The 20,240-nt window shown below is 40.4% G+C and overlaps 1 protein-coding gene across 2 annotated transcripts in view; it reads right to left on the bottom strand.

Moving 5' to 3' along the window:
• Positions 1-20,240, bottom strand: part of sh3bp5b (SH3-domain binding protein 5b (BTK-associated)) — a 74,879-nt gene that overhangs the window by 32,803 nt on the left and 21,836 nt on the right. For both annotated transcript variants that reach the window (XM_078539386.1, XM_078539385.1), the window contains 2 exons: positions 12,458-12,520; positions 47-175 (listed from right to left, as the gene is read on the bottom strand). Coding sequence is in view for 1 of the 2 variants with exons in the window: in XM_078539385.1 (XP_078395511.1) it covers positions 47-175; positions 12,458-12,520 (192 nt within the window). In the remaining variant the exon portion in view is untranslated. The remainder of the gene's footprint in view (positions 1-46; positions 176-12,457; positions 12,521-20,240) is intronic.

Here is a 20,240-nt window from a genome sequence, read left to right on the forward strand (position 1 = left end):
CCTTATTGAATAGGGAAAATAATTTAAAAAAGTTCATCCCCCTTACCAGTCGTGTAACTCGCCTGGCTTCCCAGTAAGGCTTGGAATCATCTACAGCTTTTCCCACCTTCTTACTGGCTTCATCGAGCTTCACAGTAGCTTCAACTAAAACAGTTCGAAACTTCTGCCGAGCTTCCTGCAAGACAAATAACAGAACTAGTCAAGCACAAAAAAAACCCAGCAGCAGCAAACAGTTTTAATACTTAAAAAGAGAGGTACAAGCTTCAGTCTGCAGTAAACAATGAAAAATAACATGAGACAAGAACAGGGCAGTCCTAATTCCTACTTCAATTTACATCAGGAGTACAGCTCCCACCCCCATTTACAGCGGGCGCAATGGCGTTAACACTATTTTTCCACCATATATGATGGTTGGTAAAACCAAAAAGATAACCACCAACAGGTTTGCTAAAATCAGGTAATCTTTACTTAGTAACTGCCTCTCCTACTGGTTAACAGTTACATCCAGAATCTCATCAGTAAGGTAACCAGATGCAAACAGCTGTTTGAAAGTACTGAAGGATCCTGATTTCACCCAAAATCAGCACAGCCATTAAAATCAGTAAGGACTTACTTATGAGGCAAGAACTTACTGAACTGCCCAAAATAGTCAGCATTGTGTAACACATTACATGCGGCACCTTTGTTTACCTCCTATGGTGATGGAAAGCTGTAATTTGCCTGATATAGGTGGCTGCTTGTAATAAGTGAGGAGAAATATGAAGTGGTGGAGAATTTAGTTCACTATAATTCATCCTGACATCTCTCTACAAATTACAGCTACTGTCAATAAAAGGAACTGTCCCATTGTGTAACACATTGGAGTTTATCCATCTCTTATCCTAGGTTATTGACGTTAGAAAGATATTGACGAAAGTTAACCATCAAAATTCATGTCAATTCATGTTATCGGTTTCGCTAGAGTTGTCAGAGTGTAGAACTCCCTGCCACAAATTGTTGGATGGTTGATGTTGGACAACTGCTTGAAACAGGGGAAGATGGAAGGAGGGATAGAAAAATTAAGGAATGATACTGAAAGAAAAGGACTTGCATTTTTATAGCACCAGTCATAACCCAAAGCTGTTCCAAGCATTTTTTAAGTGTAGTAACTGTAGTAATGGGAGAAACACGGCAGCCAATTGGCACATAACAAAATTCCACAAACAGCGGTGAGGTAATGACCAGATAAGATGTTTTTGTGATGTTGGCCAAGGAATAAATATTGGCCAGAACACTGGGGAAAGCTCCTCTACTTCAAAAGGGGGCCAAAGGATCTTTTATGTCCACCTGAGAGGACAGGCGGGACCCCAGTTTAATGTCACGGTGCCTCTTTCAGTGCAGCATGCCCGCAGTGCTGCACTGAAGTACCAGCCTGGATTGTGTGCTCAGGTCTCTGGAATGGGCCTTAAACACATAACCTTCTGATTCAGAGACAAGAATGCTACCAACTGAGACAAGGCTGACAATTAAAAAGAGCACAGAAATAGATGAGAACAAAAAGGGAGAGAGAACCAAATGAGAACAGCAGACAGGGAGAAAACCTGCAACACAGAGACAGATAACTAAAGTGCTTTCCAAATTCTGAATTCCGTCTAATATTTAAGTACCAACAGAAAATCAGCCTAACTTCAAAATTTTCAGTGAGAATTGAATCATATTCATTGCTATGTGTGACCAGTGAAGTAAGTGTTCAACTGAGAACAATCCTTTGACAAATACAATGATGTCCATTGATGAATTATTGCATTCACAGCAATATGCAAAGCACCCAGCTGTGAAGGAATTCATCAATGAACACCACTGTCATCAGACATCTAACTCCCAGAGATCTCCAATGCCGAGTGAGGCCAGCTGATTGGCCATTTAGTTATAGGAACAAGATGAACAACCAAAAGTAGACACAATGCCTCAGTATTCATATCTCAATAGAATATGTTTCCTGAGAACAAAGCTAAGATTCAAATGATTAAATTAATGTTCTTGTTAGAATAGCACACAAAGGTTGGGTCCACTCAAAAATGAGCAGCAAGCATTGCCCTACAGGCAATGTGAACAGGGCCTCTGCTTTCAGGTGACTCAATAAACTAAATTACATTTTATTTGAAGACATTTACTGGTATTATAAAGGTTCACACTCTGCCAGTTTATAAAATGGTGCACAATGCCTGCATCACCAGATCAGGGTATTACAGGATGTGCAGCATTGTTTTGTCGATTGTCCTATAATGCTAATAGTTCCATGAAAAGCACAAATCACAGCCTTGAATTTCAGTGAACGATTGGTCAATTTATGGATCAGCCATCCTAGCAAAACAGCAGGAACAGTTGTGTTGATGCATTCAAATGCAATTTAAATACATTTCGTTCAGAAAAGAACATTTTGAGATACAGTATTGGGGACACGACACGTGGGAATGGTCATATGATTGGGAGGAACAAATGTGTTTGAACCTTTAGTTCAAAGGATTCTCCACCGCTGTGGTTTTTCCTTTTTCCTGTCTGGGTCTGTTATAAACTAATTGATTGAATACCATGATGCAACAACTCCATTATCATTGTACTTAATCCTGGAACTGCCTTCCTAACATCACTGTGGGTGAACATACATCACATGGACTGCAGCAGTTCAAGGTGTGGCAATTAGGGATAGTCAATAAATGCTGGCCCAGCCAGCAACACCTAAATCCCAAGGACAAACGCATTTTAATAAGTTGTGTACTGGATGGTAGAAGATAAACTAGATGGAATTTGGGATTTGTTTTGTTTAACAATTGCTATTTCCTGATACAATTCACAAGAATGTCAAGTGACAATGGAAATCAGTTCTCAAAAGGGATCAGCCGCTTGCCAGCATAAAGGCGGTAACCTGCTTTAAAATCTTAAAATTTGGAAATGGAATGGCCTTGGAACCTGTATAGCAGAATGAAACTCAATTCTGCAAATCCACCTTTATAGATTCCACTTGCTGAGTCAGATGACAATACCTGATCCCAGTCTAAGCAAGAGATGGGAGAGACAGGGTGTACTGTACGCCCAAGATTGGAAATCATACAAATACTCAAGAGCCGAAAAGAAAGGGAAGTAACAAGGCACAACAAATTCTAGCCATTTAAGTAAATCCAAACACCAGGTGCCTAACCTCCGATACTTTAATGATAAAATTGTGTTGCTCTGCTATGATTGTGATAATTGAACACGCAGCTTTAAGACACAAGCATATCCAATGCCCAAAAGCAAGCATAAGATGCCACACAAAACTGCCAAAAGACATTTACTGAAGCTAGAGTGCATGTGCTGGTCACCTCTTATTAAATTTTTACTCGCTAGATTTAGCATCAGCAGCTAAATGGTAATTCCTGTAAGCAGACTCCATATCTCTGTATTTGGCCAACGTTGAGGTAAATGTTCAATAACAACATTATGCATTTATATAGTACCTCTGGCACTGGCAAACATCCCAAGGCACTTTCCAGGGAGGTTATCAAAGAAAATTTGACACTGAGCTGCATAAGGAGGTATTACATCTGATGGCCAAGTGTTTGTTCAAAGAGGTAGACTTTCAGGAGCATTTTGAAGGAGAGAGAGATTAAGAAGGGAGAGATTTCAGGAGAGAATTCCAGATCTTAGGGCCTAGACAGATGAGAGCATGGTCACCAAGCGTGGAGCAATGAAAATTGGGATGTTCAAATGGCCAGAATTGGAGGAATGTAGAGGTCGGAGGGTTGCGGAGATGCAGGAGGTTATAGACATAAGGAGGGGTGAGGCTGGGGGAGGGTGGAATCAGAAAGCTAGGATGAGAATTTTAGAATTGAGTCATTGCCAGATCAGAACTAATGTAATTCAGCAAATGTAGAGGCGGTGCGTGAATGGGACAGTGCGAATTAGGATGAAGCCAGCAGAAATTTGAACAGCTCAGGCTTATGGAGGGTGCAAGGTGGGAGGATAGCCAGGAGAGCATTGGAATAATCAAGTCTGGAGGTAATGAATCCAGGGGTGGAATAAAGTACCATTCCCCATTGTATTGCAGTTTACTGGAATATATCACATGCTGCTTCAAATGCCTCTGTGGATATAGACATCCACCTACTTAAAGGCAAACTATCAAACCGAGGTACAAACTATAAACCAACATAAAATTATTTAACCTTGTACAACTAAATAAACAGGTTAAAGAACAGCATTCTGTACAAACTAGATGGAAAACTTTACCATTCTCCTTCAAATATTAAAATAACAAAGATGCTTTTCCTGTGGGACCTCTCAAGGTTACAGTGATTTTTGACACGGTCGGTCACTTCTTACAAAGCACCTCAATACCATGGAGCCAGATTTAGTTTGGTGTTTGCCAAGATTCCTCTTAAGTACATCAATCACCTCAACTACCCCACATGACCTTGGAACCCGTGAGAGTACAGCTCCACATTCTAACCACTCCAGAGAAACTGCTGATTAAACTCCAAGGCCCCAGTTCAGTAAATAATAAAACACCCTCAGATTCAAGAATAACTATTCTGTCACTTTGTTTATTTTTGATTACAGAAGGAGCTGCTGCCTTTTAATTTATAAAAGATTAGAACACAGCTTTCACTTTCAAGGTTGAAAATTACAAAAGGTGTTATATATACTGCATAGATTTACAACACAGAAGCAAATGTCCTAACTGGTCTATGCCAGTGTTCGTGCTCCCCATTCTCCCATCCTACTTCATCTATTCCTATCAGCATCCTGCTCCTTCAAATACCATGCCTTAAGAGGGCGTTGACGACCATGGGTTTCCATGGGATGGGTGCATGATTATGCTTGGTAAAATACTGCAGCAGTTTGCCGTTGACTTCGGCGGTATGACTGACCAGGAAACTCTCCTGCTCTTACCACCTGCCATCAGGTGTATTGGAAGGATTTACAAGCGGTTTGGTTATGCTAAGAACGCACCTTCCATGGCCATCAAGTCCTGAAGTGGGACTTGAACCTGGAGCTTTTGGCCTTACCACTACCACTGTGCCACAAGATCTCTACACCCTATCAGCATAACTTTTTATTACTCTCCCTCATTAACATATCTATCTTCCATTTAATGCATCAATGTCATTTATCTCAACTACTCAACATGGTAGCAAGTATTACATTCTAAATTTGCTGGGCGCAGAGGTTCCTCCCGAATTATCTTTTTGATTAACTGGTGACTTGTCTTGTATTCATGATCCTTAGTTTTTGATTCCACCACAAGCAAAAACATTTCTCCTATGTCTACCCTATAAAACTTCTTCATAATTTTAAAGATCTCTATTAGGTCAGCTCAGTCTTCCATGTTCTAAAAACAAAATGCCCCAGCCTGTTCAGTCTTTCACGATATTTACAATCTCTCAGTTCTGGTATTATTCTCGTAACTAGTCTACGTGCACATTATCAGACCACAAACCAACAGCAAAGTTATCGATTGAACAGGTAAACAAGCAGCATTCAATATAAACTGGATATTAATGGTAATATACCAACAGTAATAAACCACTATTCTCCTTGAAATATCAAAACAGCAAAGGCATTTTTCCTGTGTGACCTCCAGCTAATGTTGAACATCTGTCATACGGTCATTCAGTACTTACACATCGCAATGTCACGAAGCCAGATTTAGCGCAGGCTCCCGGCTGCCTTTTGATTTATTAACAAGCTGAGTCTTAACGGCAACATACAAGCCAACTATCAGAAACTGCTGGCCACAGAGCAGTCCATCTAAGGGATGATGAAAATTTATTGGCCCTGCTCCATCACAGATTGGCCCATATAGATGTCAAGCTTCACGGACTGAAATAATTGAGATTGCCTCTCTAAAACATTCTTGAACCTCTGGAGATTAAGGAATGCCTTTACTTGCACTCTTAAGAATGCCAGGAATCTAGTTTGTCTCTCCAACAAATGAACTAAACCATCTCAGTCAATTTGGACAGTTGCAAATTTGTCTTGCTGGAGCAGGGACTCTCACTTTGTTTTGCTTTTACAAAGCCAAGTGTAAACGCTGTGTAGCATCACACCTAGTTTTCAAGCACAGAGCAAGCCCAGCAAATCCCCTATATGCATGTATATGTTGAAAAACTGTTCAAAACAGTAATGGGCTCTCAAAAATGATCGTAAAACTGTAGATGGTTGTTGAAGATATTGAAGAAAATTTAAAATCTTTTTTTTCAAAAAAAAGGACTACATCCAATATCATTAAAGTTAAATTTATGCTAATTTCATAACTTTGACTTGAAGTTCCGGAAAGTACAGTCTAAAATCCGTATTGTGTCTTGCATTGCAAATTTTAAAAGAATGTGTACTATGGCCACTTCCTGTTTAAACTCAGTGTAATGAAAGTATAATCATTTTCATAATATTTTTCTGGGGCAGAATTTTGCCGTAGGTGAGCAGGGGGCGGGGCCTGCTCGCCGACACGTAAAATGATGCCGGGCGGAACCCCCGACGTCATGCCGCCCCATTTAAATTTTCAGGAAGGCGGGGGCGCAGCAAAATCAGCTGCGGGCCCGCCGACCTGTCAATGGCCAATTGCGGCCATGGACAGGATCATTTAAACAATTAAAGGACCTGCCCGTCCAACCTTAAGGTTAGCGGGCAGGCCAGGAGCCCCAGCGGCAAATAGAATAAACATGAAACCTCACCCAATGGCGGGATGAGGTTTCATGCAGGGTTTTTAAAAGTTTATTAAAGTTATAGTGTAAATTATGAACATGTCCCATCTCATGAATTTTTTTTTTTCTATTTTTAATCTTTTTCAAAGTGGAAGCAATCTCCCTGAGGCAGCACTTTGCCTCAGGGAGATGTGCGCTCTTTCATGCGCATGCGCGAAAGAGAACACGCTCGCTTTTAGGGAATCCCCCCACCCACACAGGAAGCGCATAACGCTTCCCGCCTGACATCACGCTGGGCGGGCCAATTAAAATGTAAAATGGCAGTGCGGCCTGCTTCTCCGGGGAGGATCGGCTCCCCACCCGCCGGAGATTGGGTCGGGCCAGCCCGCCCGACAAGCAGAAAATTCTGCCCCTGGTTTATTATGAAGTAGGTTTATGGGGGTCAGTATAATTGGGTCTGTGTGTGATTTAATTACATTTGTAGTCAAGTAGACTGCAAGCTTTAAATCATCAAAAAACGCTAGTGCTTGATATGCTAATGAATAAACATGGATCCTGGCTTAGCATGTAAGGTGTGAAGGGAATTTGCATTTTAAGATAAATAAAGGGATATTTGGATTCCAAAAGGATCTTAGTTTGCTTACAACTAGCCAGATAAGCAAGGCTAAGAAATATGTTTATTTTTCCCAAAGGTTATTGACAATATATAGTGGCAACAATGAAACTTTTTATATTATGAGGAAGACACAGTTTCAAACACATATGGAACAATAGAATTTACATAATAAAAAGAGAGAAACATATATAAAAGAGAAGGAAATGTTGTGTCAGAAAGCCATGTAAGATCTAACAGGAGTGTGGGAAATAGCCTTAATGAAGCCTCCAGCATTTGTGCATGTGTCTGCTATGCAACGGAACTGAAGTTGGGGAAAAGTCATTTGGAATTCCACTGTCCAGAGTATTGTGGTAACTTGCTGAGTATGTTTTAAATCTAAAATCTATTTTGGACCACTGCCTTAAAGAGGGTGTAACTGGGGTCAGGTTAATTAGGAATGTTAGGAGTTACTAAAGTAGTAAGTAATTTGTAGTCTTATATATGTGTTTGAAATCTTTTATATTTTGTTAATAAATATTTTAATTTAATTTTAAAAATCTCTAAAGGCCTTGGCAGACTTATTACTTCCGAATTCAGTGCACACATCTCGTAATAAACGCAAATTGCAAAACTGTTGTGATAGCGCGATCAATTTCTCTTGTGGATTTGATCCACCTGGCACACATCTAACCATTTGCCCTATTCATTTGCACATCACCTTATCTAACTTCCCATAATCATCTGCAGTTAGAACACTATTTTAAGACTGGTTCTTTTTCAGAGAGCAAATAGAAAATCTCACAGTGGAAGTGCTACCTCAGTAGGTTGTTGTTAGGCCAGCTGCTTAACTTCAGATGCTACAGGTATTGTCAATGAAAATACAATTGTCATTTAGGAACAGGAGTAGAACATTCAGTACCTACAGCTGCTCTGCCATTCAATCACAAAACTGCACCTAGGGTAGCCACTGCCAGAGACCACTAATACCAGACATTGATGCAATGCGGGGGTGGGGGCAACGTCATCATGTATCGAGGTTAGAGATGAAAATCGCCCAAATGCAAGTAAGTGAGACACAATTGGGAGTAGGGGCACATGAATAGCAATGTCTGCTTTCCGTGTCCCAGTTGGTTTGGGATGGGGAAAGAATTGTGCACAGGCCCCTGCCAATGCTTTCACGGAGTATACTAACGTACAAAATACTGAACATAAAGCTATCGGGTACCAGACAGTGGCCAAACCGGCTAACAACTGAACTGTCCAGAATAAAACCAGATGAAAGGCCACCCTAATGGCACCTCAACTCCATTTACCAAGCGTCGCTCTATATCCCGACATAACCTTACCAAACAGAAAAACTATACATCTCAGCCTTGAGCTCCAATGGACCTAGCATACACACAGTCTTTTGGGAGAGAAACTTCCAGATTTCTACTATCCTTTGTGTGAAAAGGTGCTCCCTGATTTACCTTCTAAGCAGTCTAGCTCTAATTTTAAGACTATGTTCTTGGTCCCCTATCAGTTGGTTTCTTCATATCCATCCCATGCAATTATTTTAACGTTTTAAACATCTCTATTAGATTACTCGTTAATTTTGTATGCTGTAGGGAATCCAAACCAAGTTTATGCAACCCATCTTTGTTATTTGAACCGATAACAATCTGTTGAATCTTAGCTGCAACCCCTCCAATACCAGTATATCCATCCCAAAGTTAATATATAAAGCTGCAGTAGTGGGGCCTTAGTACAAATCAGCTGTTCCTGCTCTGGGAAATTTTTTTTCTATTTGATGAAACAAAGCAGAGCCCATTTAACTATAATTATGAGAAAGCTAATTTTCCAAATCAAAAACATAGTATAGATTTTAGTATACAGCAGCCTAACTCTTTAGAAGCTAAATTTTAAAGCAGAATGTAACAGAATATTGAGTAAACAAACCAAAGGTTAACCCTAATAAAAACAGAAAATGCTGGTCGGGCAGCATCTGTGGAGAGAGAAATAGAGTTAACGTTTCGAGTCTGTATATTTTTCTGAGCCTTCTGCAAAGGTTAACTGTAGCTGGTCTCACAAACCAATACACTGATGCTTTAAAACAAAAACCATCTACAGATGCTCCCGCCTCCAATAATCAGAGATTAACACTTCCATTAGTGCAGGCTCCTTTGCACCCTTGTTGGAGGGGACGAGGTGTTAATGTTCAGGATATAACCCAATGATAAGCACATTACTTTGTAAGATTACAGAAAAATGAGAGATAATCAAGGTGATGAATGGCCTGTAAACTGCTGGTAAAAGCAGTTGATAAAAGATTCCCAAAGAAACAAGGGAAAAACATTAGAGAAGGGGGAAAAAAAAACGTACAAGTAGCTAATATAGTGAAAAGACTAAAGAAGGCCCTGAAAATGAAAAAGGCGAACAAACTTGCTCACTCACTGAATGATGCTGCAAGTAGCAATGGGATAAATGACCAGATCATCTGTTTTAGTGCAGTTAGTACAGATTGGCAAAGGCACTGGGGACAACTCCACTCCTCTCTTTGACAAGCACCCGAGTGGGAGATGGAACTTAACTTTAACTTGTCATTTGAAAAACAGCATCTCAGACAATGCAGCACTCCCTTAGTACTGCAATGAGAGGTCAGCTTGGATTATGTGCTCAATTGCAGGCATGGGGCTTGAACCCACAAATGAGGCTCTGAATTCTAAGTCCAGGTAGTCAACTACATTTTTTATATTTTTAAATCTTGCTTCATTTCTTCTAGATTCTGTATTTCTTCTAGATTCCCAGACTGGAAATGATGATATCTGCAGTAATAATGATTCCCCCATCAGCAATTGTGAATTTTACTTTGATGGTTGCTTTGACTGCCTTTCCCCAGGCCAATGCCCAGCCTCTGAAGGGTTTTTAGAAAGCTTTTTGTTAAGTGCATTAAATTTATGACCATCTGTGCATCTGAAGCAAGTGGTACATTTCCTCAATAACTTTTATAATTAATCTTCAAAGTATCGTGTCCTAATTAGATACTCTGCTCCCATGAAACTGTCTCGCATAAAGAGCTTCCCAATATAACTCTTACAAATTGAGGGCAGTTTGTCTTTGATCCCTTTCATTTACAAAAAAATACATGGAGTTAGCCTTGACTCAGTGGTAGAACTCTTGTTTTGAGACACAAGGTTATGGGTTGAGCACCCAGACTGACATTTCAATGCAGATAATGCTGCATTGCCTGGGGCAAGTTCTTTGGGATGAGATGTTAAATTGAGGCCCTCAGGTGAACTTAAAAGATTCCATTGCATATTTGAAGAAGAGTAAGGTAGTTCTTCCCAGTGTCCCAAAAAATAGTTCCAACTTGAAGCTTTCCAATTTCGCTTCATTTACAGAAGTGTAACAATATCAGATTTTGTCATATTTGGCGTCAGTTGCCCACAAAGTTAGATGATTAAGAATATGGTCCCAGTCAACACTCAGATTATCACTCTCAACCAAAGCAATTCTATTCAATCTTCAGTGGCTTTGCTTATGCTGAGTAAGAGTATCTGCTAAGTGATGATAACAGGAGTTTTGAACCACATAACATGCAGTGTTTTATTGTATAATTAGAAAGGGAAGTTTTTGAACTGCTAGCCCTTTAGAAACTATGGAACCACCTTGAGGAAAGTGGTGTGCTAAGGCAGAACTAATTTATCCCATCCTTTTGAGCATAAAAACGGTAATAACAGCATTGTAGAAACCTAATCCTCCAGCTACATCTGCTTCATGATGACGCACACTCAACAGGCACATCCTTAGATCAATTAGAGGATAGTTACAGTTGCGAAGGAACTTTATAATTAGATTGTCAACTGCTTATAAATCCGACGCTACTCCCCTTAGGAGATAAATCAGATTATTAAGATCAAGAGAAACTTTCAGAAAATAACTGGGGCTCATTTTTTTTTAAACAAATAGAAGGTCTTTTCTTTCAAAAGTTATTCAGCTGGGATTTGTTATTTTATAAATTTAACCTAATTTGGGATCTAACATCCTTCTTTTAAAGTTATTTTATGACTTCCTTGCAGGGCTGAATTTTCCTGGCCTAATGGAGATGAGCTGGGAGGCAGAAGGGCTGGCAATATGGCTGGGGGAAGGTGTCAGGAGAAGAGCCTGATGTCTTCCCCTCACCATGGCTCATGACCAGCAGCAGGAACTTCTATGGCATGACAGCCCACCAGGCAGTGAATTGAACCAGTTAATGGTAAAAATAAGGGTCACTTGCCACCCACAGGCATTTTGCCCGTGTCAGGAGGGCTTGCGGCCTCATGGGGAGACACCAGGTAAACCCTGGCAGCCTCCCAGTGGGTTCCCTTAATGGGTGCTCAATGGCTCACAGACAGGTCCCCCCCTGGCAGCAATGGCCGCTCTTGGGCCCAAGACACCATCACCCTAAAATCTCCTCACCACCCCCGCCCCACCTCCACCCGTCTCCAACTCTCCTCCAAATGCTGGGGTCTGTCTGCCTGCCTGGCCCCAGCTTTCCCAGAACAAGTCATGTCAAGTCGGTGGTGGCTCAGCTGGTTGCTGAACTGCTGGCCCTCTGATTGGACCGGCAGCTTTAGGGGGTGCCTGTTAACTGGCCAGTGGCCACAAAACATTGCTTCAGGGTCCCGCCGCCCGCCAAAGTGGTTCCAGGCCCAGTGGTGGGACTGCTGGAAAATTCCACCAGGAAAATTCAGCCCATCATTTTTCACACAGCCCACATCAATGCAGTGGTAAACAGTTTTAATCATCACATGCATAAAGCTAAATCAAAAGGTATTTTAACACGGCATGTTAGCAGGAAACCAAAAAGGAAAAACAATTATAGTGAAGCATAATTTTTATGTTTTGGGGCTTGAGGTTTTAGAATTCCTTTGTTCAGGATGATGAATCTTGTGAAAGCTGCCCTGAATGTCTGGGTAACAAATATCTCAAGTAAAAGCCACAACCTGAAAGAGAAAGCCACCACATTATAAAGTAAATTAAAGGGTAGAATGTACACGAGGGAAAAATGTACACAGCTGCAGTTTTATCAGGAATTCCACTGGATGAACTGTGATCTGCTAAGTCTACAAAAATAGCAACGCTCAGGGTAATGTTGTTCAAATGTTACAAGAAATAATCACACGCAGTGTAAACCAGTCCCAATGCACAGAGAACAGGTACCCAACAACAACAATTTTACCTCTAGTTCAGTTTCTTGACGATTAATAGCATCTGTCGACTGGTTCAGCTTCTCAAGTTCTCCCTAGAAAATAAATAGGGAGATGGATTAAGGTTCGAAACAGACAAAGTCAGAGAGTTAAAAATGTAACTGCCCACATTTACAAACACTTTGCAATCACACTGCAACTCCAGCACCCCCAATGTTTATCCAATGTTGCCTGTGAAACCTGAGTACTATGAATTATTCTGAAATTTATGAGATTCTGTACTCATCTTATGACAAGACGGAGAATGGGATTCCATTAAAAGTTGCATTCCGTGAAAGGAAGCAGCTGCCAAATGAAACTATTCCGAGAATGTAATCCTAGGAATCAACCTTAAAAGCACGTTTATCAGGGGCCTAAAGAGCAATAAAATCCAGGCCACAGGCAGCTTGTGATGAGGCCACAGCCATGGAAATGGCAGAACGAGATGGTTGCAAATTACAAAGCAGCTCTTTTCTCGAGCCAGCAGGGGAGGCCCACCGGATTTCAGCGATATTCAGGCCATGGCAGTCAAGTTCACAATCTCAGAATCAGAAATTTAAATGCTACTGTTGCTATGGCAGCCACCAACGTTTAAATGCCCTGGTTTTCCAATCAAAGTGCCATGCCTGCGGGAACATGAGTCATATCCAGGCAGCATGCAGGAGTAGAGGAAACAATAAAGCTTGAAGTTGCGGACATGCATGAGGTTGAGTTCATGGTAGGTCTAAAGCTAGTTCAGGAGTCTGGAAATCCTTGAATGCACATACAATAGATATGGAAACAGAATATTATCAAGTGGGAAGGTCAAGTCTCAGCGAGCAAGAGAAATAGCATGTGGAAGATAAGGGCTGAAGATTCATTTCTACTGTGGGCGCTGGAATTGTAAGTCGAACTTACTTTCATCATTGATACAGCTGCAGCAGTGTCGGTTATCTCGGAAAGAGAGTACAAGAAATCTCTAAGCCACATTCCCTTAAGCAAAACTGGTGTGAAACTGACGAGTTATTTCAGTAACAATATTAGTGTTAGGCAAATTTAATTTTAGGGTGGAATATGATGATACATCTTATTACTTGCCATTAGTAGTAGTGGGACGGAACAAAGAAGAAATTGACTTAAAAGATACATTTGAACTGGACCAAGTTATTTACAGTAGGGCTCAATAAGAGTACATCTGTCATTCAGGAAGTGCTAAGAGAGCACAGAGCAAAGAGGGCCAAATTATAAAATTAGCCATCAGTATGTTATTGATTAACATAAGTCAGATGTTCTTTCACGATTTCCCGTGAGGACCGATTCATTTCTAGCCATCAAGCTACCTGTGAATCACTTTACATACACACAAATAACATGCCAGCGTCTCTTAGAGAAATTAGTGAAGAAACTCACAAGGATGTCATGCTCAGTAAAGTGCTCATTATGTCTTGTCTGGCTGGCCTAAAGAGTGTGATGATGAGAAATTGCAGGGGTATTTCACACATAGAAATAAACTGAGTGTAGATCAAGGCTGTCTCCAATGGGGTTTGAGTAATTTTTCCACCAAGGTTTGGAGAGAGATTGTTAGAGGAACTTCTTCAAGAGCGGACAGGGTAAGTCCATATGAAAGCAGTAACAAGAAACTATTTTTGGTATCTAAGGGTAGGTAGAGATATTGAAGAGTTGGTGAAAAGTTAAGTGTGTCTCAGAATGAGAAATGATCCAACCATGGTTCCTTTCATTCTATGGTCAAACACAAGAAAACAGTGGAAACGAGTATATGCCGACTTCCTTGAAATGGAAAGGAAAGAGTACTTTGTTTTTGTTGATAGCTAGGGCAAGTGGATAAATGTTGAGCCCAATACCACAAAAGCTAAAACTATTGAGATCTTGAGAAGTTGGTTTGCAATTTATGGGTTGCCAGAGGTTTTGGTGTTGCATAACGGTCCACAGTTTACGTCAGAAGGATTTGAAATGTTTCTGAGTAATAATGGAGTCAAATACACTCTATCATCACCATATCAACCAGCATCGAATGGTGCTGCAGGAAGATTGTGAAGAGGTCTTTGCAGAAGACTGTTGGACCTGGTTCTGAGAAATGAGTTGGCCCAGGTGGATCAAATATCAGTGGAAGAGCATTTAGGGGACAGTGACCATTGTATCATGAGGTTCAGGTTGACCGTGGAAAAGGACAAGGAACCATCCAGAGCATGGATAATTAATTGGGGGAAAGCCAGCTTCAATGGGATGAGAATGCATTCAACATGAGAGTTGAAATTAAATGTTAGCAGAAAAGATGGTGACTGAACAATGGGCTACCTTCAAAGAAAAAGTATTGCAGGCAATGTCAAAGTATATTCCCTTGAAGGGGAGAGGTAGGACAAATAAATCCAGAGTGCCCTAGATAATGAGAGAGATAGAGGTGAAGATGAAAAGGAAGAAGTGCACATACGACAGACATCAGGTAGAAAATACAATGGAGAGTCAGGCTGAATATAGAAGGACCAGAGGGGAAGTGAAAAAGCTAATAAGAAAAGCAAGGAGAGAGCATGAAACGAGACAGGCAACTACTATAAAGAGGAATCCCAAGGTCTTCTATAAGCATATAAATAATAAAAGCGTTGTAAAAGAAAGAGTAGGGACGATTAGGGATAAAAAAGGGGACTTGCACATGGAGTCAGGAGAAATAGCGGAGGTATTAAACAAGTAATTTGCATCTGCCTTTACAAAGGAAGAAGATGCTACCCAAGTTGAGGTGAGAGAACAGGTAACTGGTACACTCCAGGAATTTACAATCAAGAAGGAGGAGGTTTTAGAAAGGCTACCTTTGCTTAAAATTGATAAGGTACCAGGACCGGATGAGCTGCATCCAAGGGTACTGAGGGAAGTGAGAGTGGAGATTGCAGAGGCACTAGTGATAATCTTCCAGTCTTCCTTAGACACAGGGGTGGTGCCAGAGGACTGGAGAATTGCAAATATTACACTCTTGTTCAAAAAATGGTGTAAGGATAAAGCCAGCAACTACAGACCAGTCAGTTTAACTTCAGTGGTAGGGAAACTTCTGGAAACTATAGTTCGGGAGAAAATCAATAGTCACTTAGACAAGTGCAGGATAGCTAAGGAAAGTCAGCATGGAAATCATTTAGGGAAAATCATGTTTACCTAACTTGCCAGAGTTTTTTGAGGAGATAAGAAAGAAGGTTGATAAGGGCTGTTGATGTGGTGTATATGGATTTTCAAAAGGCATTTGATACAGTGCCACACGTCAGACTTGTGAGCAAAATTCTAGCTCATAGAACAAAATGGAGAGTGGGCACTTGGATAAGAAATTGGCTGAGTGACAGGAAACAAAGAGTAGTACTTAATGGTTGTTTTTCAGATTAGAGGAAGGTTTGTAATGGAGTTCTCCAGGTGTCAGAGTTTGGGGCCTTTGCTCTTCCTCATATATATTAATAACCTAGATTGTGGTGTTCAGGGCATGGTTTCAAAATTTGCAGGTGGTACGAAGCTTGGAATCGGTGTCAACAGTGATGAGGAACTTCAAAATTACATAGACATGTTGATGGTTTGGGCAGACAAGTGGCAGTTGAAGTTCAATGCAGAGAAGTGATTCATTTTGGCAGGAAGAGCATGGAGAGACGGCATAAAATAAAGGGAGAAACTCTAAAGGAAGTGCAGGAACAGAGAGACCTCGTGTATATGTACATGAGCCATTGAAAGTGACATCTAGAAAAGAAAATGTCAGCATTTTGATCATTTGATCAGAACTGAAAAGCTACACAGAGATCTCTTCTAGAGGATAACGTGAATGACAGACATCACAGAGTGGTTACAGACGAGCTACAGCAGATGTGAGAGGTTGGCACAAGACAGATGAGCATGACATACCATGACTGCAGGTCTCCTGGTAGGAGCAGCAGCAACTGCAGCCACACAACAATAATCACAGTCTACAAAAGATTGCTCACCTTATGAGCCAGTGTATCAACTTGCTCCTAAAAACAGGATTTAGTTTGCTTAAGCCTGAATTCAACAGTAAAGAAAGAGAAAAGCAAGGCAAAGTGAAGATGAGTCATGATACACCAGGCATGAAACTTAAGAGTTTGGTGCTGGTCAGAAGGTCATGGTGAAAAACCACCAAAGGTGATAAGGAGCAGCACGAGATTGGAGTTGTTGTAAAGAGATTAGGCGCATTCACATAGCTATCGAAGATTGGAGAGAGACTCCGTTAGTCTGCTGTGGATAATTTGCTCGAAAGAGGAAATTTAACAAAGGAAATGCATGAGAAACTTTCTACCATCCAAATTTCCCCTACAGCCCAAAGTGAAAGTCACAAAGAATGTGGAAGTTTTCCAGTGCTACAGATACCACCAGTAGAGCAAAGTGAGTTAGGGTCTTTGATTAAGGATAATCAATCAAGTCACAGACCCAACCTTTAAGCGGAGTTGTTGTCAAAGTTAAAGTTCAGGTCTGACACAGTCAGAGATGTTGAGAGAGTAGAGCCAAGCTAACGCAAATTGAAAGAGATACCCAGCTAGAAAGAGAAAGAAACCCGATACATTAATTGAAAGTATGTAGGAAGGAGGATGACTAAGTTGTTATTTTTGTTATTTCCTGTCAAAAGATGATATTTTATGAAACACATACTGGTGTTAAAGAAACCTTTTTTTAAAAAAAAAACATGTAAATCACTCTGGAAAGTATCGAATGTGTGTTTTGGTTGTGATTACAGTAAAAACAAGTATGCAACCTAACCTGTTCAGTTTTCAGGTATTGTTGATGTTGGTTTAGTAATACTGTATTCTGGGAACTTATGTACATGTACCATTTTACATTTTAATGTACAAGTTGTTTTTGAAGGCTTTTTTATTAGTTCATGGGGTGTGGGCATCATTGGCTAGACCAGCATTTATTGCCATCCCTAATTCCCCTTGCTCAGAGGGCAGTTAAGAGTCAACCACAGTGCCATGGGTCTGAAGTCACATGTAGGCTAGATCAGGTAAAGACAGCAGATTTCCTTCCCTAAAAGGATGTTAGTGAACCAGATGAGTCTTTACGACATTTGGCAATGGTTTAGTAGTCATCATCAGACTTTTAATTCCAGATTTTTATTGAATTCAAATTTCACCATCTGCCGTGGTGGGATTCAAACCCGCGTCCCCAGAACACTACACTGAGTCTCTGATGGGGAAGGAGTGTAGAATATAGCAAGCTCTAAGCTTTTTATTATATTACCCTCTCTGCTGCCCTCTCTGTTGAGGAGGAGTGAATATTTAGTTCAATAATGGCTGCCTGCAGCTGAGCATGTGCTAGTCTTACTCAGTGCAATATACAACAGATCAGTTGAATTTTCTACTGCTGAAATGAACATTTGGAATTAATATGCAACTATCCTTAGGATAATTTGCAAAAATCAGTAGACTTGCATTACACAAAACAAAGTTTGACACTAATCAACTGACAATAATGATGCCATGATCACTCATCTAATATTAGAGCATTGCATGGCAAAGAATAAAAAAAGTTATTAGGCGTAAAAATGGTCTTTGGCTGAAGTACAAAATGGGCCCACAGCAAATCAGCAGCCATATTAAATTGTGGCCCGTTTTACTTTGCACACAGCTTGACTTTGACTGGAACTTCCAACCTTGGAAGGGGTGGGAAGGCAGGAATGAGGCAGAATATGCAGTGACCAATCCATCATCACCCATTTTACACCCTTTCCTCCAACCCTAAAGCTGAAGGTTCAGCCCACTTGCCCACACTGTAAAGTGGGAGATACACAACCAGATGGTTCCTATCTTATACCTTTCCTCATTTTCTTCTCTATTTGCTTTGAAGGTAAAGTAAAATCAGGAGAGGTGGCAATGGGCACCCATCCATTGCAACTCATTGAACCCTAAGGATATTTTACCACAGGGCATTGTTACTCAGTAACTCACAGGGGAAGGAGAATTCTTTTGGTCACTACAAATTCTAAAACCACACTGAAACAAAGAAGTGATTACAGGAGATGAGCTGCAAAGGTATCATTTCCTTAATCTCATTTAAAAATGAAAATTCCTTCAACCGAACAGTTGTTTTTGCTGCAATTCAACCATGGGTAGTTTTAGATTATACAAAGTACTGCTAACGAAATGATGGCTATATTGAATAGAAAAATGTAGCCCCATCCAAGTTTGCAATAAAAAGAATTTAAATTAAGCAATGTAAATAACACAAAGTGAGAATCCAGTGCAAAAAACATTGAATTATTGGATAATTTGTATTAGGTGACTTTGAATTAAGTGCATTGTTTCAAATACTGTACTTCTAAATTCAGATACTAATATATAAAACTGGCTGCAATATGAAGCAAAACACAGAATGATGGATTTGGGAATCCTGTTCCATTTATGCCCTATAAAGAAATCACGAGCATGACATTACAAGTAGGGAATGAAAGACCACCTCTGGATTGGGAAAATTCTAGGGAAATAGGGTTAGTAACTGCAAGGAAAAGGAGAGTATCACAAATTTAATACTATCACCAGTACTAGTGCATTTTAAAATCACACAGCAAATATTCCCATAAAACTGCCTGGCAGATGTTTTAGAGGACTCAGTTTTCCAACAGACTAGCATACAGTTTTAGAAACAATAATTGCAGCTTTGCTTCCATAAAAGGAAAGAAAGATTGATGTAATGCCTTTCATGGCCTCATGATCTCCTAAAGTACTTTATAGCCAATTGACCTTTGCAATGTAGGGAAAACGGCAACCAATTCGTACATAACTAGGTCCTGCAAACAGAAATGAAATAAAGGCCCGATCATCTGTTTTCACATGCAGGTTGAAGGATAATTATTGGCCAGTTTATTGGAAGGCCTCCCCTGTTCCTCTTCAAAACAATGCCATGGGATCTTTAACAACCCTCTGCTGCTTTTGGATTTTATGACATCCTCCAACTTCATCATCATCTTTCTGTCCTGCAACTGACTCTATACACCTCCTGTATCCACACATCAGTGCATCCGCCAATACTACACCATCGAACAGCTTCTGGACTTCACTGACGTCACCTGTATCAAAACTCAGACAACAGTTCACTGATGCTTCATGTTGTTTCCATCCTACCTAAGTCATCATTATTCCACCCCTGGTCCTCTAATTTCAGCTCTGGACTCCTTTCTATTATCACCATCTATTTCCTTTTCCCATTTACTATCATGTTTTTATGTACTCTAATTTCTATGTAACTAGACCTACGCAACTTGAGCTCTCCTTGTGTCCATTTCGTGACTGTATTCTGGTTGCTGCTCCAGACCCGAGCTCATTCAACCTATTTCCGCTGTTGCTCTTCTTTTCAAACTTATAGTCATTTGGTAGTACAGAACTGAATATTGCTGAAAAAATACATTTTGTTGAAGCTTTTGAAAAAATGTTTATTTTCAGCAATACTCTTCTTAACTTCATTTCTCATTAGTCCTTCTATTCCCTTTTCCTATGTAGTCATGTCTCCTTTCCCTTCTTCACTCTCAGGTACAATGCCCTCCCTTCAGTACTGCACTGAAAGTGCCAGTCTAAGCAATGTGCCCAAGTCTCTGAAGTGGGACCTGAACCCAAGACCCTTTTGTTTTAAACAGGTAGTAATTGTCATGCCACAGATGAAGTGATTAATTTGTGACACGAGGTTTGTGGTGTACATCAGGTCTTTCTTTTCGTGATTTACCACTCTCCAACTCATCTTCTAATAACCAGCTGTGACCTCAGGGAAAAAAAAACTCACTCTTCTTAGGAGCTAAAGAGGCTGTGAGGGAGT

The sequence above is a fragment of the Cetorhinus maximus genome, chromosome 3 (genome assembly GCF_964194155.1).
Source record: "Cetorhinus maximus chromosome 3, sCetMax3.hap1.1, whole genome shotgun sequence".
NCBI lineage: Eukaryota > Metazoa > Chordata > Chondrichthyes > Lamniformes > Cetorhinidae > Cetorhinus > Cetorhinus maximus.